General features: G+C 40.5%; 1 protein-coding gene across 1 annotated transcript in view; it reads right to left on the bottom strand.

The window, feature by feature from the left end:
- The window catches only part of efr3a (EFR3 homolog A), a 96,870-nt gene extending 70,129 nt beyond the window's left edge, over positions 1-26,741 (bottom strand). The window contains exon 1 of the mRNA XM_031903528.1: positions 26,529-26,741. Within this exon, the coding sequence (XP_031759388.1) occupies positions 26,529-26,538 (10 nt within the window). The 5' untranslated portion in view covers positions 26,539-26,741. The remainder of the gene's footprint in view (positions 1-26,528) is intronic.
- Positions 26,742-27,552: the final 811 nt, after the last annotated feature.

The following is a 27,552-nucleotide window of genomic DNA, read 5'->3' as shown; positions in this document are numbered from 1 at the left end:
TTTTTTTTTTATTATCTTTTCACTATTTTTCCATTGTTGTATGGTATGACCTAACCTGCTCTGGCTATATTCACTTTTGAGTCACTAACGTGCCTTAGTCAATTAACTGTGCAAATTAAGTGTTTTTAAAAAGCCTTTACTTCCACCGGTCTGTATGCTTAGTTAGGGGATTTTCTGCCCCGAAATGTTGCACTTCCGCAATAAAATTTTGCAAGGGCTTGTAACTGCTCTTTTTCCTATTTGTGGCCGTTTGGGACGGTGCTGATCCCTCCAGCATTGTGCACAAGCTTCTTGCCACCGGAGCACCAGGGTGTGTGGATAAGGTCTCCTCACGACCAATATCCAAGGCTTTTGCCAATATCGCTTTGTCTCCCACCATACAGGCACTGATTAACTTTGCTTATCCCAATATCAGTGCATTTATGGCCACTTCAAGATAAACATATTCACTTTTGGGTCAATATGTCTACTATATGTCCACTATTTTTTTTAAACCTTATTGTTCTTCAGTAAGGCCCTTATATTTTGCTTTGAGTTCATCTGGTGGTGGGGGGCCCACTGTCTAATGACTTTGTATCAGTTACACTGTGGATTCAAAACTGTTGGCCTGGCTACCCAGGTGGGTCCTGGAGCGGAAGAAGGATGTTCTCATCCTGAAGGTTGAGATGTGAGACTTCCTTTGGGCTGCAGACAAATTTTGGACCATGTAATTGGCTTTGATAAAAAAAAAAAATCCCCCTCCCATCCTGCACTTGTTTCTCAGCATGTGAATCTGTGCCAAAAACAATGGCAGACAATCCCCTCACATATCCTTTCATTCAGGTGATTAAGCTCCGGCGGCATTCAAGCATCAGTGTCTCGTTGGATTATTTAGCATTATCCAAAATGGATAATTCTCTAAACAACATGGCCTAATCAACTGCCTCACAAAGAAAAGCACTCGGAGCAAAGAGCCATATCACGCCATTACCCATCAGGCGAGGAGTGCTACTTAGCACATAGAACGTGTAAAGGGATACAATGCTCTTCTCTGGGTAACATTAGAAAGCAGAAGGGAAGAGGCATCAAAAGACTGATGTAGCCTTCAGGTGTTCTGCTTAATTGAAAGGAATAATTCTACAGGCAGGAAAGGCTTTATGACCTACTGTCCCAGGCTAATGAATAGATATCGCTGAAATGACTTTATATATTAATTATCACAGAGTTTCCAGTCGGGAGTATATTACATGAAAATGGCTTGTTGGGTTAAAAAGGAGTTTAAATATATTTTTTTAAAAAAGCAGAAAGATAATTGTATAAATATAAAATACAGATCAAATACATAAATATAAAATAGATAATCAGGGTCACTAGTCGATGCCTGTAAAGTAGAGATGCACCAAGCCAATTATATTTGGGTTTGGCCAAACCACAAATCCTTCCTAAAAGATTGAATGTGAAATTGCATAAGCAAATTAGGCTACGGAAGGGTTAAACTGAAGTGCACGCTTAAAGGAGCAGTTCAGTGTAAAAATAAAAATGAGCAAAATAAAAAAAATGTTTTCAATATAGTCAGGCAAAACTGTAATCTATAAAGGCAGATGTCTTACATAATAGCCAGAACACTACTACTTCCTTTACAGCTCTATAAACTGTTAGCAGTCAGTAGCCAATCAGTGACTTGAGGGGGGGGGCATATGGGACATAACTGTTATATCCCATATGGCTCCCCCTAAAGTCCCTGACTAACGAAGAGGTTAAAGAGCTGAAAGCAGGAAATAAAGTTCTGGCTATTTCTTATCTCATCTGCACTAAAATTGTACTTGGGGGAAACCCTCGAAGACATAGGGAGAACTTTGCCTTGGCTAGAAATAATCCTAGGGCCCAGCGCTTAAACGCAGCTATGCTACACACTTGCTAGGATGAACAGGGGGAAAAAAAAATATAGTATAGACCCTGTGGCAACATAGACATTTCCAAAAAGATAAATAATGGTGAGCTGGTGGGAAAAAAGGTGTTTATTTAAGAATATTTACCTTTAAAATGACAAGGAACGCCTATTTTACTAGAGGTGCAAAAATCTACGGTCAGGGCAGAAGGAGATAGAATTTCTATTGTTTCTACCCCATATCTGGCGATTCAGCCCTTAACACCAGTGGAGGGTGGGAACAATCTTTCGTGTGACCAATGGTCGAAAATGCTACGTGTATGGCCACCTTAAGTCTTGTTACGAATGGAGGACACAGCGGGTATTCTGCAACCAATACTGTCTCAGTATCTATACCCCAAAAGTACCACTGTGCCAGCGACCCTTTATTGAAAAAGTAACTATTCTCAGTTATTTGAAAAAGAAAAATTAAAAACAAAAAAGATTTATAGCTGAACCTACCAGTTTAGATCTAAAGTAGGTTTGTGTCCTTGCCTTCAGAGGGGTTAGGATGAAGGCCGCATCACAAACGGTCAAAAATAAGAGGAAACGAGCTGTATGTACTATGTTGTCACTGCATTTGCTGGGAAAACACTGACCTTTGCACAACCCGGCAAACAAGACACTGTTAAGATCACAACAGATGGAAGCAACAAGAAATCTCAACTGAACAACATGAGTAACCAAATAGAACACGGGTCTCTGGAGGAGTTAGTCACCTGCACTCGCGGGCGCCGGGAAATAAATAGCACCGGCTGACGGCATTATTTTCCAATTTCATCGAATAAAAAGAAAATGATCGCTGTTGGGCTACGGCACAAAAAAACTTTTTTTTTTTTTTTTTTTATAGAAAGTTACTGCCTCGGTAATGAAATAGCTTTTTTTTCATGCGGACCGTTTAATATCGCTTTCATATATCAAATATTTAACAGTTTCTTCCCCTTCTGTTTCAATGTCTTTGTTTGAAAAACAGAAACTGATTTATTGACTGTAATTTGTTGGAAGGGAAATAACGGACTTCAAGATGGAGTTCATCTACGACATGGATCCCCGTGCCTACTTACTGGCATGTCTAGAATGAATGAAGCACGGATGCAGACAAAGATATCATAGAAGCAAATGGAGAAGGCGGCCTTGCCTGCGAGAGTCTCAATATATACAGCAGGGCTGTAACCACAGCAAATACATTTAAAGGAATACTGTCACGGGAAAATTTTAGTTTATTTTCAAAACCCATCAGTTAATAGAGCTTCTCTGGCAGAATCCTGCATTGCAATATCGGTTTTTAAAAAACGCAAAGAGTTTTTTTTTATATTGAATTTTGAAATTTCACATGGGGCTATCCATATTCTTCATTTCCCAGGGTGCCACGGTCATGTGCTCTGATAAGTTGCAAGTTGGAGTGATATTCCCCCCTCCCAGCAGTCGATCAGCAGAACAATGGGAAGGGAGCAAGATAGCAGCTCCCAGTAGGTATCAGAATAGCACTCAATAGTAAGAAATCCAAGTCCGGCTTGGGACTCCTCCAGTTACATGGGAGTAGGAGAAACAATAGGTTAGCTGAAAGCAGTTCTAATGTGTAGCGCTGGCTCCTTCTGAAAGCTCAGACTCAGGCACAATTTACTGCTGCGCTGCAAGTTGGAGTGATATCCCCCCCAGCAGCCGATCAGCAGAACAATGGGAAGGGAGCAAGATAGCAGCTCCCAGTAGGTATCAGAATAGCACTCAATAGTAAGAAATCCAAGTCTGGCTTGGGACTCCTCCAGTTACATGGGAGTAGGAGAAACAATAGGTTAGCTGAAAGCAGTTCTAATGTGTAGCGCTGGCTAAAAGCTCAGACTCAGGCACAAGGCACTGAGATGGCGCCTACACACCAATATTACAACTACAAATACATTTGTTGGTTCAAGAATTTGTTGGAGGGAATTATTTGCTATGTAAACAGTGTCATTTAGGACTAAAAAGTACCCAATAAAAATCATGACAGTGTCCCTTTTAAGTGCCCCGACAATTGACATAAGCTATACTGCTGTTGTTGTGCCAGCGCTACTGAAGCCCGGTGGAGGTGATGTGCAGTACATACCTGCGCAGGTTAACAGACGAGGCTCCCACGCAGGATTGAAATCATAGGTCCTTTCCTCAGTCTCTACAGGGCTATAACCAAGCATTATCTAGAGCTAAAGTGGACTTGGGGGGTTGTAATGCCTTCTTTTTTTCCCTAAATATTCTACTCTCGTCCTAAACTATTTCCTGACATTGAGGTTCCCTCCTGGCTCGGTGCATCAGATGATTAATTACGATGGATGGAAACGAGGACAGGACTGCGCATAATTACAAGGTGACATCAAAGCTATTGAACACCTGGAAACCCAGCGTATCAGTTTCTAGTAACAATGCTGAGAGCGGCCATACGATCCACAATGGAAACTTGTTAGATCTCCAAGGAACGTTTGCCTATGGTTACCAGATAAGTGACTGTTCCTAAAAATACATAGATCTCTCAGCAGTATTATTTGGCTGTTACGGCAAGCTGTCTCTTAAAAATAGACGGCTATATAAGCTACAGCTTGAGCTGTAAAATACATTGTGTGTGGCAGTGTTTAGTGCAGGACACTTGGGAAAGGCTTTCAAACAGTAGGTAGCGTCATTGCCAAGATTCGGCATCGGATCTACATGGCTGGAGGTCTTGGGAAGGTAGCAAACATGGTGCTACAAGGCTGGCAAGTCTGGGGAAAGATAGGAAACATGGCGCACCAAGGCTGGAGGTCTTGGGAAAAGTAGGAAACATGGGGCAACAAGGCTGGAGGTCTTGGGAAAAGAAGGAAACATGGTACAACAAGGCTGGAGGTCTGCGGAAAGGTAGGAAACATGGCGCAACAAGGCTGGAGGTCTTTGGAAAGGTAGGAAACAAGGCGCAACAAGGCTGGAGGTCTTGGGAAAAGTAGGAAACATGGGGCAACAAGGCTGGAGGTCTTGGGAAAAGTAGGAAACACGGGGCAAAAAGGCTGGCAGTCTGAGGAAAGGCAGGAAACATGGCACAACAAGGCTGGCAGTCTTGGGAAAAGTAGGAAACATGGCGCAACAAGGCTGGAGGTCTTGGGAAAAGTAGGAAACATGGCACAACAAGGCTGGAGGTCTTGGGAAAAGTAGGAAACACGGGGCAAAAAGGCTGGCAGTCTGGGGAAAGGCAGGAAACACGGTGCAAGAAGGCTGGAGGTCTTGGGAAAAGTAGGAAACATGGCCCAACAAGGCTGGAGATCTTGGGAAAAGTAGGAAACATGCCACAACAAGGCTGGAGGTCTTGGGAAAAGTAGGAAACATGCCACAACAAGGCTGGAGGTCTTGGGAAAAGTAGGAAACATGGTGCAACAAGGCTGGAGGTCTTGGGAAAAGTAGGAAACATGGCACAACAAGGCTAGATATCTGGGGAAAGATGCATTGCTTGGTTCATTTACAGGGCAGTAGTAAACTGCAGTAAATGAGTCTTTATGTTGGATTTGTAACTAAAGAAAATTTGATAGATACAAAATAATACATTAACACATTTACAGGTATGGGATTCCTTATTCGGAAACCCATTATCCAGAAAGTTCCAAATTACGGAAAGGATATTTTCCATAGACTCCATTATAAGCAAATCATTTTAATTTTTAAAAATGATTTTCTTTTTCTCTGTAATAATAAAACAGTGCCTGTACTTGATCCCAACTAAGATATAATTACCCCTTATTGGGGCAGAACAGCCCTATTGGGTTTATTTAATGGTTAAATGATTCCCTTTTCTCTGTAATAATAAAACAGTACCTGTACTTGATCCCAACTAAGATATAATTACCCCTTATTGGGGGCAGAACAGCCCTATTGGGTTTATTTCATGGTTAAAAGATTCCCTTTTCTCTGTAATAATAAAACAGTACCTGTACTTGATCCCAACTAAGATATAATTACCCCTTATTGGGGGCAGAACAGCCCTATTGGGTTTATTTAATATTTAAATGACTTTTTAGCAGGCTTAAAGTATGACGATCCAAATTATGGAAAGACCCTTATCCAGAAAACCCCAGGTTCCGAGCATTCTGAATAATGGGTCCAAAATCTGTAAAAAAAAAGCACAGAGGAACCCATGATCACATGACCAAAGCTTATCTAGATACACAGAAAGCCTTGAAGCTCAGTTTTGCATTGCAGAGTCCCACATGGGGCTTTTCAGTTGGTTCATTAAAATGGGAGTTGGACCAGCCCCCTTCTAGTCAAATGAAAGACTTTTTTGAGCCAACTGTAGCTGGAGCTTTATAGACAACCTCAATCTCCTGTGCTATAGACTAGTTGGGGTATTAATAGCTATCCTATTATATCCTCACAAGCCCAAATGGATATGTTGCTGTAAAGAATTTTGCTTTGATACGGGTTGATCTTAATGAGGGTGGTTCATCTTGAAGCTAACATTTAATATGTTATAGAATGACCTGTTCCTAGCAACTTTAATAGCTCTCCATTACTTTACTTTTTGAATTATTTGCCTTCTTTTTCCAACTCGGCAGTTTTTAAATGGGGGTCACTGACCCCAGCAGCCAAAAAAACACATCATGCTAAATATACCCCTTATTGTTGTTACTTTTTGTAACTTTCTTTTCTATTCAGACCCTCCCCTATTCATATAACAGTCTCTCATCCAAACCACTCCCTGATTGCTAAGATAACTTGGACCCTAGCAACCAAATCATTGCTGAAATTCCAAACAGGAGCGTTCCTAAGCTGAAAATGAAATAACTAAAACCTTCAGCATAGGATGGCCTTGCTATCTGAGATTTCCTACGTAGAGGCTTGCTTATGTATGGCATTATGGAATTAGAAATCTACATTCGGAATTGTAGCTGCTGATTTGAATGTTTCTTTATGAAGCCTTTTCATGGTAGGATCGTTCGTTTAGAGGCTCGTTGTTCCTGGGTTTATAGCTTATAAACAATGGCCAGGTGAAAGCCACAGAGGCTAAATGATCAATATAAATGCAGGCTCTGCTGCTATAAACAAGGGCACCTCAATGTCATTTCAAAAATAAAACCTGAAATGCCTGAATGGAAAGGGAGAAAAGACATGAGCAATAGCTTACCCTAAAGGAATTGTAGACGATCAGCTAAAGGATCTGTATTCCTATACAAAGGGAAAGGGCAATTCATTTGTGAACCTTTCAGTTGTGCTGAGAGACTCAGAGTGATTAAAAAAAGAAGATCTTCCCCCAATTCTGAACACTAAGGGGTAAATGGCTGATCATGGGGGTCACAAAATGCCCCAAAATGCCTTCTTTTTGACAAATGTGGAGTCCAAAACATTTGTATGGCGTGACTATGCCTCTACACAATTTTAATAGGGATGCACCGAATGTCACTATTATAACTGTTACCCCTGGGGCTGACTCCCAGGACTTATAGAGAATTACATCTGCCCCTGAGAAGCATACCACCTAATCTTCCCCCATAGACGCACAAACTACCTAGCGCTATTATCACGAGCCAATAACATAGTAACATAGTAACATAGTAAGTTGGGTTGAAAAAAGACATACGTCCATCAAGTTCAACCATAATGCCTATACCTAACCTGCCTAACTACAAGTTGATCCAGAGGAAGGCAAAAAACCCCATCTGAAACCTCTCTAATTTGCCTCAGAGGGGAAAAAATTCCTTCCTGACTCCAAGATGGCAATCGGACCAGTCCCTGGATCAACTTGTACTAAGAGCTATCTCCCATAACCCTGTATTCCCTCACTTGCTAAGAATCCATCCAGCCCCTTCTTAAAGCTATATAATGTATCAGCCAGTACGACTGATTCGGGGAGGGAATTCCACAACTTCACAGCTCTCACTGTAAAAAATCCTTTCCGAATATTTAAATGGAACCTCCCTTCTTCTAAACGGAGTGGGTGCCCTCGTGTCCGTTGGAAGGACCTACTGGTAAATAAAACATTAGAGAGGTTATTATATGATCCCCTTATATATTTATACATAGTTATCATGTCACCTCTTAAGCGCCTCTTCTCCAGTGTAAACAGACCCAACTTGGCCAGTATTTCTTCATAACTGAAACTTTCCATACCCTTTACCAGCTTAGTTGCCCTTCTCTGGACCCTCTCTAACTCAATAATGTCCCGTTTGAGCACTGGAGACCAAAACTGAACAGCATATTCTAGATGGGGCCTTACCAGTGCTCTGTAAAGGGGAAGAATAACCCCCTCCTCCCGTGAATCTATACCCCTTTTAATACAGCTCAGAACCTTGTTTGCCCTTGCAGCTGCTGCCTGGCATTGCTTGCTACAGCCAAGTTTATTATCTACAAGGACTCCAAGCTCCTTCTCCATTATGGATTTGCCTAGTGCAGTCCCATTAAGGTTATACGGGGCTTGCATGTTTTTACATCCCAGGTGCATGACCTTACATTTATCCACATTAAATCTCATCTGCCACTTAGCTGCCCAGCTTTCTGGTATGTTTTATGCTTTAAAATATAACACAATTATGAATTACATGTATTAAAAGTTGTTAACAATTACATGTAAAAAGTATGGGACCTGTTATCCAGAATGCTCGGGACATGGGGTTTTTTGGATAAGGGGTCTTTCCATAATTTGGATCTGCATAACTTAAGTCTGCTAAAAATCATTTAAAAGAGAAGAAAAGGTAAAAACTAAGTAAGCTTAATCAGAAAGGTCTATGTAAATACAGCCATAAGCACTCGCAGAAATGCTGCAATGAGTCCTCTATCAAAAGAAACACAGCATTTCTTGTCTTATTTTATGTACACATGTTCTTCTGTGTCAGACTTCCTGTCTCGGAAAAATCCTTCATTCCCTGGGCCGGAGTCTGCACAGCTATCTGCTCTCTCCCTTCTCCTGCTCCCCCTCCCATAGGAATGCAAAAGAATTTTCTCACCCTTCCATCAGAATGTGTGATTTATGCTACAAGCAGCAGAAAGCTACTGAGACCAAGTTAAAATGGCAGCTGCTATATTAAACACACAGAGCGAGCTTCTTGGGCTCTTTACTCAGGTATGGTAAACCTTTCTGCTGAATAAATATAGCGTTCTAGGTGCCACTAATGTGGCGAATCTATTGGCAGTAAAATGCCAAAATGACTTTTCTTCTTCTTTAAATATTGAATAAACCCAATAGGGCTGTTCTGCCCCCAATAAGGGGTAATTATATCTTAGTTGGGATCAAGTACAGATACTGTTTTATTATTACAGAGAAAAGGGAATCATTTAACCATTAAATAAACCCAATAGGGCTGTTCTGCCCCCAATAAGGGGTAATTATATCTTAGTTGGGATCAAGTACAGGTACTGTTTTATTATTACAGAGAAAAGGGAATCATTTAACCATGAAATAAACCCAATAGGGCTGTTCTGCCCCCAATAAGGGGTAATTATATCTTAGTTGGGATCAAGTACAGGTACTGTTTTATTATTACAGAGAAAAGGGAATCATTTAACCATGAAATAAACCCAATAGGGCTGTTCTGCCCCAATAAGGGGTAATTATATCTTAGTTGGGATCAAGTACAGGTACTGTTTTATTATTACAGAAAAAAGGGAATCATTTAACCATTAAATAAACCCAATAGGGCTGTTCTGCCCCCAATAAGGGGTAATTATATCTTAGTTGGGATCAAGTACAGGTACGGTTTTATAATTACAGAGAAAAAGGAAATTATCTTACAATGGAATCTATGGGAGACAGCTATTCCATAATTCTTTCTTTGGGATCCCATATCTGTACTTTTATTTTTTTTTTAATTATGAAAAAGGGTATTTGGACTGGGTACCCCTTTATGTCTAATGCATAAGCACAAGTAAGCCCATTTTGAACGCTGAACTGAAACACCCACTTCCCATTAAAAAGTAGGCGGCAATGGCACCCAAAACACCCAATTTATCTCCAGAAGCGGTTACATATTTTTAAGTTCCTGGCCCCTATTTGGCTCTCGCACAAAAAAAAAAACAAGTCACCCTAGATCAGTGGTTCTCAACCTTCCTAATGCCGTGACCGTTTAATACAGCTCCTCATGTTGTGGTGACCCCCAACCATAAAATTATTCCTAAGCCCATCTGTGTTTTCCTATGGTCTTAGGTAACCCCTGTGAAAGGGTTGTTCGACCTCCAAAGGGGTCCCGACCCACAGGTTGAGAACCGCTGCCCTAGAGACAGTACCAGTCTCCTCCGGGAGCAGCTCGGCTGTCTCACAATCTTCCCATGAATTTGCCAGATATCTCACTCGGCCGTCTCGGCTATCTCCTAATTACAGTTAGAGCTCGCCTTCTATATTTTGGTATTTACTGTTTGGCATTATCAAAGCTTGTGTTCCCAAGCCTCCGACTGCAGTTCTCTATAAACCAGAACATCTGAACTGAAAAAAAATATATAACAGACAGCGTTAGAAGATGCTAAGGTCACCCACAAGTACATGATGCCTTCTGACAAGCTGGTATTTTCCATGCCCGTCTCTCCCTACTAGGCATTCAGGCACGAGACAGATCGGTGCTTATTGCTGCCTCGCGCAGCCAGGAGGGAGCACTGCTCGCTAGGAAAGTGCCGACAATTTATTAAGCTGCTAAAATAATTATTGTCGAGAGATTTTGTTGCTGAGGAGGAAAGAAACTAAAGGCAAATTAGTTTTAGAGAGAGAGCCACTGGGCATGTACATTTCTTGCTCATTTGTTTTTTACCCATCAGAGAACAGCACAAGCCCAAATTATATCTTTATAATATACAGTTTGGTCATTTCCCTATGGGACCCAACTTTAAATTATATCCTTATCAATGGTGCTTATTGATGTCATCAGTTATTATCGGAGCTTAGCGATGTCATTTCTGTCACATGACTTACTAAAACTTGATTATTATAATAAATAAAGTACCCCCTGTTGTAAAATATGAGCATATAAGAAGTCACCATGAACTGTATAAAAAAGCTAGGGATGCACCGAATTCAGGATTCGGCCTTTTTTGGCAGGATTTGGATGCGGCTGAATCCATGCTCCTGGCTGAACCGACTCTGAATCCTAGAAATCACGTGACTTTTTGTCACATAAACATGGAAGTTGAAATTTTTTTTAACCCTTCTGTACCCTAATTAGCATATGCTAAGGAACATGTAACCGTTCCGTTTAGGATTTGGATTCGGTATTCAGCCAAATCCTTTGCAAACAATTGGGGGGGTTCGGCCAAGTCCAAAAAAGCTGAATAGGTGCATCCCTAATAAAAGCCCTCTGACTCGTTTTTTTTATATGGTCTTGGAACTCCTCAGGGACTTATAATATCCCTATATGTTACAATAGGGGGTACTTTATTCACTATATATTATAAGGAACTCCTCGGGGGCTTTTATTATCCCTATATGTTACAATAGGGGGTACTTTATTCACTATATATTATAAGGAACTCCTCGGGGGCTTATAATATCCCTATATGTTACAATAGGGGGTACTTTATTCACTATATATTATAAGGAACTCCTCGGGGGCTTATAATATCCCTATATGTTACAATAGGGGGCACTTTATTCCCTATATATTATAAGGAACTCCTCGGGGGCTTATAATATCCCTATATGTTACAATAGGGGGTACTTTATTCACTATATATTATAAGGAAGTCCTCGGGGACTTAATTACTTTAAAGGGGACCTGTCACCCTAAGAAATAATTCCAAATCCTTTTGTGTCATGTTAGTTGAGCAAAATAAACTTTACTTACACAGTATAAATTGAATTTCTTTTTCCTACTGTGTTGGAATTTAGTCACAGCCAGCCGCCATTTTGTGTACATTGTTATTATAGCAAGTTGTATCCTCCCAAAATATTATGCATTTGCTATCTAGAAAGTGCTGAATGGAAAATGAAAGTAATTGTAATTGAAAAATCTGAGCTGTCAATCATATATTGCCTTCCCCGCCTCTATGCCACAGGCATAGAGGCGGGGCAGGAAATATATGATTGACAGATCAGATTTTTCAATTACAATCACTTTCTTTTTATAGTCACACATAGCTTTGTATCCCCCAACACATAGCTTTGTATCCCCCAAAACCTAATGTATTTGCTTTCTAGGAAGTGCTGAATGGAAAATGAAAGTAATTGTAATTGAAAAATCTGAGCTGTCAATCATATATTGCCTGCCCCGCCTCTATGCCTTCGGCATAGAGGCAAGGCAGGCAATATATGATTGACAGCTCAGATTTTTCAATACATTTATAACAGGTATGGATGATTGAATAAAAAAAAAGAATTTGGGTTTCATGTTTAATTTCCAAAGGACTTTTATTATACAGGTCCCCTTTAAAAAAAACACTTTCACATTTTGGTGTTACTGTTCCTTTACGGTCACTACAAACACTTTAAAAACCCCATTAGAATGGATTTACGCAGTGCAATTATCCAAACGTTTCATTACAAATAAACAGCAATATTTCCAAGGGCAGATATTCCTCTAATAAGCTATGAATTAATTGACTGACGCAGCAGCAGCCCCCCATTTCCAGGCTTTAATTGCTTTGCCTTAAATTCATTATCGAAGACTTTTTTTTTTTTTTTAATTTAAACAAGACCTATAATCCTAATTACTTGCAGGATTCTTTCTTAATACGTCAGGACTTTGAGGGATCGTCCGTGATCCCATCGGTAATTTAAAACCGAGCCTGGGACTGATTTATTTTTGCACAAAAAAGGGAATATTGGCAATGACTAATTTCCCCCAACGCAATCGGCAGCTTTTTTCATTATCGCGCTGCTCGAGAATGCTAGCACTTCATGGATCTGAAAATGACTTGGCGACACGTTAGCTTGCGGAAAAAAAAAAAATCTGCATATGCAAATCTTTTGTTAGGCAGGGAAGTAGGGCAGAGAAGTTTAAAAGCCCAGAACGGAGTGTTAGTGCTGATTGCAATGTGCGTCGGGAACAGTCTGCCTGTACCGTCTCATTAGAGCAAGCTCAGCCCCCTATATAATGCTGGGCCTAAACTATATACACGCTGGCACTGGCTTAATTAGCCGTCGTTTCTGAAACAAGCCTGCTGTTTCCCAAAATGAGTAAAATAGGTTTTACGCTCACACATAAAATAACCTGAGCTTTAAATGGTCCGGCAGATACTGTATATGAGCTTCTCACTACTAACCTTAAAAGGAACAGTTCAGAGTAAAAATGAAACAGGGTAAAAGACTGGGCAAAATAAAAAATGTTTTCAATATAGTTAGACATCTGCTCACTCCAGCCTTTATGGGTTACATTATTGCCTAACATAATAGCCAGAACACTACTTCCTCCTTTACAGCTCTCGTTAGCGGTCAGTAACCAATCAGTGACTTGAGGGGGGGGGCCATATGGGACATAACTGTTCAGTTAGTTTGCATTTAAATCTGACCTGGGTGCTCACAAACTAAAGGTGCCCATACACTATAAGATCCGCTCGCTTGGCGATGTCGCCAAGTGAGCGAATCATAGTTACATAGTTACATAGGGTTGAAAAAAGACCAGTGTCCATCAAGTTCAACCCATCCAAGTAAACCCAGCACACTTAACCCACACCTACCAATCTATACACTCACATACATACACTATATATACAACCACTAATACTAACTGTAGATATTAGTATCACAATAGCCTTGGATATTCTGATTGATCAAGAACTCATCCAGGCCCCTCTTATAGGCATTAACAGAATCTGCCATTACCACATCACTAGGAAGGGCATTCCATAACCTCACTGCCCTCACCGTGAAAAACCACCTACGCTGCTTCAAATGGAAGCTCCTTTCCTCTAATCTAAAGGGGTGACCTCTGGTGCGTTGATTGTTTTTATGGGAAAAAAGAACATCCCCCAACTGCCTATAATCCCCTCTAATGTACTTGTACAGAGTAATCATGTCCCCTCGCAAGCGCCTCTTTTCCAGAGAAAACAACCCCAACCTCGACAGTCTCACCTCATAGTTTAAATCTTCCATCCCCTTAACCAGTTTAGTTGCACGTCTCTGCACTCTCTCCAGCTCATTAATATCCTTCTTAAGGACTGGAGCCCAAAACTGCCCCCCATACTCAAGGTGAGGCCTTACCAGGGACCTATAAAGGGGCAAAATTATGTTCTCATCCCTTGAGTCAATGCCCTTTTTTATACAAGACAGCACTTTATTTGCTTTAGTAGCCACAGAATGACACTGCCTGGCATTAGACAACTTCACCCTGGGGCCAAACGATCGGATTACATTTGTGGTTATGGGGCAGTTGGTTCGGGGACCGCATCAACGAGCCGATGCGGTCCCCGATCCGACCTACAGGTGGGTGATATCTAGAAAATTCAGTCGTTTGGCGATGGGGCCAAACAATCGCATTAGAACAAAGGATAGAGGCATCCATCGGTTCGGGGACCGCATCAACGAGCCAATGCGGTCCCCAATCTGACTAAAAATCAGACCTGCCTGATCGAAATCTGGCCAATTTCAGGCCAGATGTCGGTCGGACAGGCCCAGCGGTAGTGCCCATACACAGGCCGATAAGCTGCCGAATCGGTCTAAGGCTAAAGTCGGCCTGTGTATGGCCACCTTAAGAGGTTAGAGAGCTGAAAGCAGGAAGTAGAGTTCTGGCTATTATGTTAGACATCTGCTCACTCCAGCTTTTATAGATTACTGTTTTGGCTAACTATATTAGAAATATTTTGTATTTTGCGCAGTCTGTCTATTTTACCCAGTTTCATTTTTACACTGAACTAATCCTTTTAAAGGAGAACTAAATGCTGGATTTCATATACTAAACCTACAGCAGCTGCCCACAGCTCCAGCAGCCCTATACCAGCAATGATACAGGCCTATAGTAGTCCTGAGCAATCTCTTGCAATCCTTTGATCTTGTTAGGCCACTTAGTGTCAGTGCTCAGTGAGCCCTGGGCTGCAGTTGAGTCGCTAAGGGGCTGAAAAACATAAAAATGAGGGCACACCTGTGCATTCAAACTGCTTTATGCAGCACGCACATAAAAGTGATGGCCAGAGCACCATTTATGCAGTTAATCAACAGAAAAATGGTGCAGGGAGGAAATCCGGCCAACCATAGGGCAGAACCGTGGGGCTGAATTAAAGAAAACTGATTGGTTCATTGTATTTTATAGCGCCCACCTTTGTCAATAGGACCTGGTATAGGAGACAACTAATACAAGACACTAGACATTCAGATGAATACACTAGCCCAAAGAGCTGACAATCAGAACCGAGAAAAGCATGAGACTGATTGGTCTATGTATTTGTGCAGTAGATATAAACCATGTATTGAGCTAGGAATGCCTGTTTAAGCTCCCCGGGCTTGTTTTAATGCTGCTTAATACCAGGTTTTTCAGAAATGGGAATTCAAAGCCACATCAAAGTAAATGAATAACAGATACATTTGTGCATCCCATACAGGATTTACATAAAGAATAGATAGATCGTTATCTTTAACTGAGCCATAAAAGCGCATGTTTTCTCTCAGTTTCAAGAGCGTTTCTAGGATCAATAAATGAAAATTTAGATGTTCAGGAACCTAAACTTTTTCGTGTATCGACATAGAATGCTCTATGAATATATAATACATATCCCCGAAGCGGGGGGAAATTACACCAAAGCACACATATAATAATTCTGTCAAAGTGATTTTACACTTACTAACTTCCCTATAATCAGAATTAGTAACTAGAGATAATGAGCTCTGCATAAACAACCCCCATCCCTTCACCCCATTTGCAGCATCTGGTCCTCCCATGTGTACATTGTCAGAATTGGTATCATTGCACAGACAGGGCAGATTGTAGACAAAAATACACAAGAGCATTTTTTGGATCAGAATCTGTCCATGTGTACAAGGGTAGGTACAGGGGTAGGTGGATTCCAATCCTTTCAATTCTTGCATATACAAGCCAGAAAAGGGCAGAAACAATGGTTTCTCCACCAGCTGAAAAACTGCTAGCAGATAAGCTCTGTCAAACATCATTGTATTCTACTCTCTTCTTCTCTCTTATCCGCTATGTAACCTGTGCCTTTTTTTTCCAGCTTGAATGGCTTCCCTGTGGCTAAACAGTAGCTATAGTAGGGTTTCTGACACAAACACACCAGCATGGTTGAACTGAAGAAGTTGCTCGGATGAGTAGTGAAACGTCTTCAATGATTACTTAACAAGTCCAGTTGCTTTAAATTTATTTATACTAGATATACCATGACATGGATGAATGAAAATCTTCATAGACACACCAGCATAGTGCAGCATAGGCAAGTGGATCCGCTTCTCTAAGCCCGACTGAAAAACGCAGGGTTGAAAGAAGCAGATATAAGCACCGTGTACCCTTACAAAAAAAATGTTTTTGTTGTTACTGTTCCTTTAATAAAAGAACCAGGAAGTACGAAACATGGAGTAGCTTCAGTTTCTCTGTTTGCCCAGTTTACCTCAACAAAGAACATTCTTCTCAACTATAGCAACAGGCAAAAAATACCATTTGGCACAAGCCATATCCGTTCCAATCATTTGAAAAGCGGGCATACAGTCCCTTTAAATTATTTAGCCTATCCATTTGGTTGGTATCTCCGAGCCGGTGTGTGAACCTGGTAATGCTCACTGTGCTTTGAATGCAGTGGAATAATGAATATTACGACTGATTGACATGTATGCAATCTTAGCTTCTAGGCTCCTTCTACTGAAGCTTCTACCCCATCCCCGCCGTGATATTTAAACAATGAATGGGCGCTGGGGCTCATAGAGTGGAAGCATAAGCAGCTAATAAGCAGAACGTCAGGGCAGAACCGCTCAGCCAAGGGAAATGTCAGAAAAAACTGTCAGCTTCTCAAGATATTGTGGCATTTTCATGATTAAAGGGGCAGTTCACCTTCACAAAACCTATAGTTTCTAACTAGCACGCCACGTTTAATGACTTCTGTTTTTACTTTGTTATTATTTTTGCACAATAACAGCCTGATGCTGACACAGAGCCCACAGGAAGTTACCATGTTTATCAGCCTGGCAAATTGTATTAATTAATAAGGAACAAATGGGGGAATGTAATAAAATTCATGAAGGAAAAAACATTCCAGTTTTTTATTTGAACCAGTTTTGCTTATTAATAAATAAGCGACCAGTACATAGGTGAATTAATTCGATTTAGAAAAACAAACTCGAAAATTAATAAATAAGCCCATTACTGTACAGGTATAGGACCTGTTAGCCAGAATGCACGGGACCAAGGGTATTCTGGATAAGGGGTCTTTCCATAATTTGGAGCTCCATATCTTAAGTCTACTAAGAAAATCAATAAAACATTAATTAAACCCAATAGGATTATTTTGCATCCAATAAGGGGTAATTAAATCTTAGTTGGGATCAAGTACAGGTACTGTTTTATTATTACAGAGAAAAGGGAATCATTTAACCATTAAATAAACCCAATAGGGCTGTTCTGCCCCCAATAAGGGGTAATTATATCTTAGTTGGGATCAAGTACAGGTACTGTTTTATTATTACAGAGAAAAGGGAATCATTTAACCATTAAATAAACCCAATAGGGCTGTTCTGCCCCCAATAAGGGGTAATTATATCTTAGTTGGGATCAAGTACAGGTACTGTTTTATTATTACAGAGAAAAGGGAATCATTTAACCATGAAATAAACCCAATAGTGCTGTTCTGCCCCAATAAGGGGTAATTATATCTTAGTTGGGATCAAGTACAGGTACTGTTTTATTATTACAGAGAAAAGGGAATCATTTAACCATGAAATAAACCCAATAGGGCTGTTCTGCCCCAATAAGGGGTAATTATATCTTAGTTGGGATCAAGTACAGGTACTGTTTTATTATTACAGAGAAAAGGGAATCATTTAACCATGAAATAAACCCAATAGGGCTGTTCTGCCCCCAATAAGGGGTAATTATACCTTAGTGGGATCAAACACAATCTTCTGTTTTATTATTACAGAGAAAAAGGAAATCCCTTTAAAAAATATGAATTATTTGATTTAAATGGAGTCTATGGGAGACAGGCTTTCCATAATTTGGATCTTTCTGGATAACAGCTTCCTAGATAACGGATCCCATACCTGTATATACACTGTCTAATGCTCAGGTAACTGATAGTAGCCCAGAACATGTGCTGTAGAAAATAGAGAAATCTTCAGGCGCAGATCTTTACTGCCAAAGGGCCATGATCACCTTGGGCTGATACAATAGCCCAAACCATAACGTGTAGCATTTATAGCCATCTTCCTGATTAAGCTTTAATTCTCCTGGCAACAAATCCCTTAGCTGAATGTTCAGATCAAGTCAGTATATTTAATACAATGCTGCTGGAAAAATTGGAGGGTGTAGTTGTCCTTTAAAGAACTGATTTAAAAAGCGTGCAACAGAGCAAACCTGCCGCTAATTGTTAGCATCAGTGTTTTTCCCAAACAAGAAGGTTGCCAAGCCTAGCTTAAAAAAAGAAATTGTCTGCCAATATTTTCTCTGCTAATTAAGGCTGCAATTATGTGCAAATTAGCTAAACATAAGATGCTGAACAAAAACCTACATAGTAACATTTTTCTCAAAGAGATCCCTTTTTCTACAGATGAATGAGAAAACGTAAACAAAATGAATGGGAATGAATGTGAATAGAATATTCCTACCCTTCCTTGTCTGTGCTAATATAATATTATATATATATATATAGTGAGCTGCTGTTCTATGGGATACTGACCCCACAGGCATTGTATTTGTACAGCTATGGGATCTGTTATCAGGAAACCCATTATCCAGAAATGTCCAAATTACAGGAAGGCCATCTTCCATAGACTCCATTATAAGAAAGTAATTCTAATTTTTACCCCTTATTGGGGGCAGAACAGCCCTATTGGGTTTATTTAATGGTTAAATGATTCCCTTTTCTCTGTAATAATAAAACAGTACCTGTACTTGATCCCAACTAAGATATAATTACCCCTTATTGGGGGCAGAACAGCCCTATAGGGTCTATTTAATGGTTAAATGATTCCCTTTTCTCTGTAATAATAAAACAGTACCTGTACTTGATCCCAACTAAGATATAATTACCCCTTATTGGGGCAGAACAGCCCTATTGGGTTTATTTAATGGTTAAATGATTCCCTTTTCTCTGTAATAATAAAACAGTACCTGTACTTGATCCCAACTAAGATATAATTACCCCTTATTGGGGCAGAACAGCCCTATTGGGTTTATTTAATGGTTAAATGATTCCCTTTTCTCTGTAATAATAAAACAGTACCTGTACTTGATCCCAACTAAGATATAATTACCCCTTATTGGGGCAGAACAGCCCTATTGGGTTTATTTAATGGTTAAATGATTCCCTTTTCTCTGTAATAATAAAACAGTACCTGTACTTGATCCCAACTAAGATATAATTACCCCTTATTGGGGGCAGAACAGCCCTATTGGGTTTATTTCATGGTTAAATGATTCCCTTTTCTCTGTAATAATAAAACAGTACCTGTACTTGATCCCAACTAAGATATAATTACCCCTTATTGGGGGCAGAACAGCCCTATTGGGTTTATTTAATGGTTAAATGATTCCCTTTTATCTGTAATAATAAAAATTACCCCTTATTGGGTTTATTTAATGTTTAAATTATTTTTTTGTAGACTTAAGGTCTGGAGATCCAAATTGCACAAAGGTCTCTTATCCAGAAAACTCCAGGTCCCAAGCATTTTGGATAACAGGACACAAGAAGTGTCTGTCTGTCCTTTTCTATTCTCTGCCCTGGGGGTCTGACTGAAATAGTGTAACACAAGGGAGCAGCCTGACAGACCTAACTTGCAGGAGGAGTACAACCTTTGCAACATTGTTTAAAAAGTAACAACCAAGAGTTCAGCCAATGCTGCTTTCAATAGCAATTCCATTTACAAATAACTTTTAAAGAACTACAAATTTTCAATAACTTCACATTGGAAAGTTGCTTGGAATTGTGTTTTTTTATTAGGCAAAAATTTATTTTTGGGATTGACGTGTCCTTAAACATTCAAACTGAGCTGGGATTGGTGCAAAGCTCTGATAACATAGAGAACTAATACAAGCACTTTCACTAGCCAATCAGAGCAGCAGCAGCAGCAATATAACCATGGGCTGCTGGGAAGGGGAGAGAATTGGAACACAATAATACGACAGGTTTGGAGCCATCATGGATAATCTTCTTACACTGCATAGGGAATTTTCAGTTTAAAACCATCCTGTGTAATAATCATTATCCTTGCATTGTACATGGGCTGAAATGCCTTCACTAAGCAGTGTGCAGGGGGAAACATCAGATTAAAGGGGAAATCCACATGAAAACAGGTCGGCATAATGAAATCGGAAGCAACTTTCCAATGTACATTCCTATACCTGCTGTTGTAAATGTAAATTGCTCCTGAAAGCAGTTTATCCAGCTGCTTATATTTAAAGGGGATGTTCATCTTTGAGTGATGTAGAGATTAATATTCCGAGACAACTTGCAATTGGTCTACACTTTTTATTATTTGTAGTTTTTTTTTTTTCAGTTATTTTACTTTTTGTTTAGCAGTTTTTCAGTTTGGTGTTTCAGCAGCTATCTGGTTGCTAGGGTCCAAATTACCATAGAAACCAGGGAGTGATTTGAATGAGAGACAGGAATATGAATAGGAGAGGGACTGAATAGAAAAACAAGTTATAAAAAGTAACAATAACAATAAAACTGGACTGGTCTCACAGAGCAATAGTTTTTTGGTTGCCGGGGTCAGTGACCCCCATTTAAAAGTTGGAAAGATCAGAAAATCAGAAAAAGAAGGCAAATCATTTAAAATGTATAAGAAATGAATAATGAAGACCAATTGAAAAGTTGATAAGAACTGGCCATTCTATAACAAACCAAAAGTTAACTCAAAGGTGAACCTAGCCCCTTTAATGCACTGCTGATTGCGACTCCAGAAACAATACAGAAGCTATTAACAGAATGGGAAGAGAAACGTTACTTTGTTTCAAGAGTCAGAACCTGAGAACAGAAAGCAATTACATTTACAAACAACTTTCAACTACTTATATATATATATATATATATATATATATAAATATAAAAAAGTATAAGGCAACAGGCACTCACGTTTAGCGAAGAAATAGGGTGCCTGGGTGCAGAGTCCAAGCAAAATTCACAAACAAAAATATGAGCCGCACTCGCAGGTCTTAGTGAGCAAATAAAGAAAAATTTATTATAGCATCAAGCTAACGTTTCGGCTGCTTCCACAGCCTTTATCAAAGGCTGTGGAAGCAGCCGAAACGTTAGCTTGATGCTATAATACATTTTTCTTTATTTGCTCACTAAGACCTGCGAGTGCGGCTCATATTTTTGTTTGTATATATATATATATATATATATATATATATATATATAATTTTTTTTTTTTTTTTTTTTAAATAAGCAAAAACGTTATTCAAGAACTCGGCTGTAAAGGTACACATAACAGGCTGGGAGAAACACCTGTCGTAGTTCTAGTTCCCCTTTAAACCAGCAAAGGTCCGTTCCCCTATATTTACAGTGAAATTGCAGCGCCTATGAGAGCCACCATTGTACTGAAAGTGCGCAGCACTGTGTGTAATAAATAACTTCTCTGTTGAAATATTAAACATCACACAAGCATTTAGGAGAGTAAATTATTCAGATATTATTAATTAAGCATTTCATCTCAAGCCAAATGAAATACACAGTGCGATTTGTCAGAAATTAGCAGCATTGGAAGCAGACTTCTCATTTGCATTTCAGACATAGAGCAATGCCTCACTGTCACACAAATACTTATTTTCCAATTAAAAAAAAAAAAAAAAAAAATATATATATATATATATATATATATACACACGCACACACATATTTAAAAGGATATATATCCTCCATTATCAAGTAAAGTACAGGGGAATCCCTATGCTGCCATAGTTTTAAGGTATCTCTCTGTACAGGCTATGAGCAAACTTAGGGGGCTGTTCCTGCTGAATTGTGCTTAGTACAGGGGAATCCCTATGCTGCCATAGTTTTATGGTATCTCTCTGTACAGGCTATGAGCAAACTTAGGGGGCTGTTCCTGCTCAATTGTGCTTAGTACAGGGGAATCCCTATGCTGGTATTATGGAAAATAAAGCAAATGTTTGCCTCTTCATATTTCTGTTTGACAAACACAAATGGAAGATAAACCAAATATATATAATGATTTCATTAAAGGAATTATCTTGCTGGCCCTATTAGATTATATATTTTGAACCAATGAACAAGACCAGTGTTAGTTCTAAGACTAGGGGCCCATAGCGACCAATTAAATGCATTCAAACAACAACCAGTAACTGTTACTTGCTGACTGGGTGCTATTGGTTAAAAGGCAATGGGCCTTCCAACCTGAAAAAAAATTGAATACAGGTATAGGACCTGTTATCCAGAATGCTTGGGACCAAGGGTATTCCGGATAAGGGGTATTTCCGTAATTTGGATCTCCATACCTTAAGTCTACTAAAAAATCAATAAAACATTAATTAAATCCAATAGGATTGTTTGGCATCCAATAAGGATTCTTTATATCTTAGTTGGGATCAAGTACAGGTACTGTTTTATTATTACAGAGAAAAGGGAATCATTTAACCATGAAATAAACCCAATAGGGCTGTTCTGCCCCAATAAGGGGTAATTATATCTTAGTTGGGATCAAGTACAGGTACTGTTTTATTATTACAGAGAAAAGGGAATCATTTAACCATTAAATAAACCCAATAGGGCTGTTCTGCCCCAATAAGGGGTAATTATATCTTAGTTGGGATCAAGTACAGGTACTGTTTTATTATTACAGAGAAAAGGGAATCATTTAACCATTAAATAAACCCAATAGGATTGTTCTGCCCCCAATAAGGGGTAATTATATCTTAGTTGGGATCAAGTACAGGTACTGTTTTATTATTACAGAGAAAAAGGAAATCAGTTTTAAAATTCTGAAAGTCTATGGGAGACGGGCTTTTCCGTAATTCGGAGCTTTCTGGATAAAGGGTTTCATGATAAGGGGTCCGATACCTGTACAATGTTCAATACAACTAAAGCGTTTGATACAGTACCTCACAGAAGGTTAATGATCAAATTAAGGAATATTGGCCTAGAACATAATATTTGTAATTGGATAGAGAACTGGCTGAAGGATAGAGTACAAAGAGTGGGGTAAATGGAACATTTTCTAATTGGGCCAGTGTGGTTACTGGAGTACCGCAGGGGTCAGTCCTTGGGCCTTTGCTGTTTAACTTGTTTATTAATGACCTGGAGGTGGGCATAGACAGTATTGTTTCTATTTTTGCTGATGACACTAAATTGTGCAAAACTATAAGTTCCATGCAGGATGTGCCGCTTTGCAGAGCGATTTGACAAAATTAGATAACTGGGCAGCAAACTGGAAAATGAGGTTCAATGTTGATAAGTGCAAAGTTATGCACTTTGGTAGAAATAATATAAACGCAAACTATCTACTGAATGGTAGTGTGTTGGGGGTATCCTTAATGGGGTTTTTGGGGGTTTTTGTTGATAACAAGTTGTCTAATGCCAGGCAGTGTCATTCTGTGGCTACTAAAGCAAATAAAGTGCTGTCTTGTATAAAAAAGGGCATTGACTCAAGGGATGAGAACATAATTTTGCCCCTTTATAGGTCCCTGGTAAGGCCTCACCTTGAGTATGCAGTGCAGTTTTGGGCTTCAGTCCTTAAGAAGGATATTAATGAGCTGGAGAGAGTGCAGAGACTGCAACTAAACTGGTTAAGGGGATGGAAGGGTTAAACTATGAGGTGAGACTGTTGAGGTTGGGGTTGTTTTCTCTGGAAAAGAGGCGCTTGCGAGGGGACATGATTACTCTGTACAAGTACATTAGAGGGGATTATAGGCAGTTGGGGGATGTTCTTTTTTCCCATAAAAACAATCAGCGCACCAGAGGTCACCCCTTTAGATTAGAGGAAAGGAGCTTCCATTTGAAGCAGCGTAGGTGGTTTTTCACGGTGAGGGCAGTGAGGTTATGGAATGCCCTTCCTAGTGATGTGGTAATGGCAGATTCTGTTAATGCCTTTAAGAGGGGCCTGGATGAGTTCTTGATCAATCAGAATATCCAAGGCTATTGTGATACTAATATCTACAGTTAGTACTAGTGGTTGTATTTATAGTTTATGTATGTGAGTGTATAGATTGGTAGGTGTGGGTTAGGTGTGCTGGGTTTACTTGGATGGGTTGAACTTGATGGACACAGGTCTTTTTTCAACCCTATGTAACTATGTAACTATGTAACTAAATACAAGCATAATTTTCCCATATTCAAATCTGAGCAAAATTAATAAATTCATCTGTCAAATACAAGGTATCCCCCTCCACCCTGGGGCCTGACTAGACTGACTAGGGGGTGCATATCAACTTCCCCTGGGATCCCAACTTTTCTTGCCCTTTAATTACCGACCAATTACACTTCAAATGTCTTATGGGTAATTAAATATTGCCAGTGGCTTCTATGGCTTTGGAGGTTTTATAAAGGAGACATATTAGATAAATGGGAAAACCCTAATTTTGTAGGCAATTATAAATAATATACGGTGCTGGTTTCACTTTGGGCTAAAATTTAATCCTATCTGTAAAAATGGCCCCTTTATTGGAGCTCCCTATAGATCCTCTCAGGTCCCTGTCTGTGTTTTAAATGAGGGGTGGGCGTGTCCCTCACTCAGGAGGAAGCCGGAAGTGGTGAAACGCGTCAGCGGTGAGAGAGGACGCAGAGGAGGAGCACTATACAGGGCAGGACTGCTGAACCCAGGAACGACACTGCAGGTCGGGAACAGGGAAAGAAAAAGGAGCAGCCGCCTGATCCATATTAGTGACTCCTGACATGCGCATCCTATACTCTGTTTGTGAGTGTATTGGGAAGTTTTATTTATATTTAAGTATTTACGTTTTTACACATATGGCGTATGCATTTATCCCACAGTAAGTGCACAGAAGGGGAAGGGAAACAGAAAGACCGTGGAATTAACCTAAAGTTGCTAAAGGTGGAAATTTACCCATGGGAAGTGGTTCCTAACACTGCCTGGAATTAAGAGGTGGGAAAGCAGAGAGTCGTGAGCTACAAGCGAACCAATTGGAAGCCATATAAACCCAAGGGGTTGTGTAAGTAGCCATATAAACCCAAGGGGTTGTGTAAGTAGCCATATAAACCCAAGGGGGTCTGTAAGTAGCCATATAAACCCAAGGGGTTGTGTAAGTAGCCATATAAACCCAAGGGGTTGTGTAAGTAGCCATATAAACCCAAGGGGGTCCGGAAGTAGCCATATAAACCCAAGGGGGTCCGGAAGTAGCCATATAAACCCAAGGGGGTCCGGAAGTAGCCATATAAACCCAAGGGGGTCCGGAAGTAGCCATATAAACCCAAGGGGGTCCGGAAGTAGCCATATAAACCCAAGGGGGTCCGGAAGTAGCCATATAAACCCAAGGGGGTCCGGAAGTAGCCATATAAACCCAAGGGGGTCCGGAGGTAGCCATATAAACCCAAGGGGGTCCGGAGGTAGCCATATAAACCCAAGGGGGTCCGGAAGTAGCCATATAAACCCAAGGGGGTCCGGAAGTAGCCATATAAACCCAAGGGGGTCCGGAAGTAGCCATATAAACCCAAGGGGGTCCGGAAGTAGCCATATAAACCCAAGGGGGTCCGGAAGTAGCCATATAAACCCAAGGGGGTCCGGAAGTAGCCATATAAACCCAAGGGGGTCCGTAAGTAGCCATATAAACCCAAGGGGGTCTGTAAGTAGCCATATAAACCCAAGGGGGTCTGTAAGTAGCCATATAAACCCAAGGGGGTCTGTAAGTAGATTGGCAATCGGAAAGGGATATCACAACTGGGCACAAAAGGGGGATATGAGTAAAAGTCATCACTGGTGTTAAAAAGCACATGAGAGTGCACATTGTGAAGTAATAACAGTATTACACTACATTTTTATTTTTTCTCTTTTTTCTTTTCCTCATAAGACCTCATCACTAAGTCTAAAGCAGAAGAGGGCACTTTGGAGTAATTTAGTGGGCGTGTCCCTGCCAGAAGCACAGTAGGAGGGAGAGCCAATCACAGCCCTGCACTCACACAAGCACAGACAGGTTTCAGTTCCCTATCAGGTCAGCCTAGCTGCTGATTGGTTCCCATCCTACAGTGCAGTGTACTGAGAGGGCCCCCTGCACACCCAGCAGGAAGTGGCCCAGGTGGGCGGGGCTAGTGGGGTTTTGGGGGAATTTCTCAATAAACTTTTTAAAGCACATTCCTACTATACCTAGAGGAGTATAATTCCCTGGTACATTCTTTTAAAGGGCAACTAATCCTATAATATACACAATTACACACAAATACAATAAATAAGTATAAATACACAGGGAGTAAGTGCCATGGGGTATGAGACACAGTAGGGAAGGAGTTCCCTGCCCCGCAGAGCTTACAATCTACAAACGTTCCTACATATTGAATGACAAACAATAACTTGTACAATATGTCAATTAACCCTTTTAAGCCAAAGCCACAAGGATTTGCACTTATAAAGCCCAGAGCCATGGGCAAAGGGAAAGTAATCACTGACCGGCAGGCATTTCAGGGCTCAGATTGGGGCTTCCGTTGCCAGGAATGAAATGCCCCGGGCATGCCCCCCAGTACTCCCCGGATCCTTATCGCAGCCGGCAATCCCGGGTCGCTGTATAAACGCCCCGCAGCGCAGGTAATGCCCACAGCCTTGGTTCCTGCCGGACTGCTAATCCCGGAACTCACTTATCGCGATAGTGTGACGTCAGACCGCACGTATATAAGCGCAGTGACGCGGCACGTAGCGGGAGTTCTGAACTCTGAGAGAAAGTGTCAGGGTTAAACTGAACATGTACCCTTCTAATAAAAAGCGTTAGTGTGTAAATACTGTGTTATTATTGTCTCTGCTGGGAGCTTCGGCTTTTGTCTGGGAAGGATAATTAAAAAAAAAGACTTTGTTTTGGTGGTTTGACCCAAAGTGTGTGGTGTATCGGGTTTTGTCATCCCTAGTTGTACCCGGGAATGAAGTAGCACTTCCTGGAGGCAATGGCGTAATAACTGCCCGTGAACTGGCTGCTCTTGTTCCATTAGGAGGCATTTGTTTCTACTGGTCACAGCTATTCCTTTTGCCAAGAAGAAAGCCCTTTATTTCCCTGCTGGTTACTATGAGTACTTGCCATAGTTACCAGGCATTAGGGTTGTCACCTGGTTTAGCTGGTAAAATACCAGAGAGGGAAGGAGCACTGACAATGTATTTGCTAGTAAATTTGTAATCCCTGCTAATCTTGTAGATTGTAACAGGGCAGCTTGTAGATTGGGCAGATTGGGCAGCGCTCCCTTCCCCTCCTGTATCGGTTATTGGTTGCTTTATATGTTACTCCTTGTAGAGTGTAAGCTCTTTTGGGCAGGGCTCCCTTCACCTCTTGTATCGGTTACTGATTGCTTTATATGTTACTCCTTGTAGATTGTAAGCTCTTTTGGGCAGGGCTCCCTTCCCCTCTTGCATCGGTTACTGATTGCTTTATATGTTACTCCTTGTAGATTGTAAGCTCTTTTGGGCAGCGCTCCCTTCCCCTCCTGTATCA

Source organism: Xenopus tropicalis, chromosome 6 (assembly GCF_000004195.4).
Source record: "Xenopus tropicalis strain Nigerian chromosome 6, UCB_Xtro_10.0, whole genome shotgun sequence".
In the NCBI taxonomy this organism is placed as follows: Eukaryota; Metazoa; Chordata; class Amphibia; order Anura; family Pipidae; genus Xenopus; species Xenopus tropicalis.
This window is presented reverse-complemented; position numbering and strand designations above follow the sequence as displayed.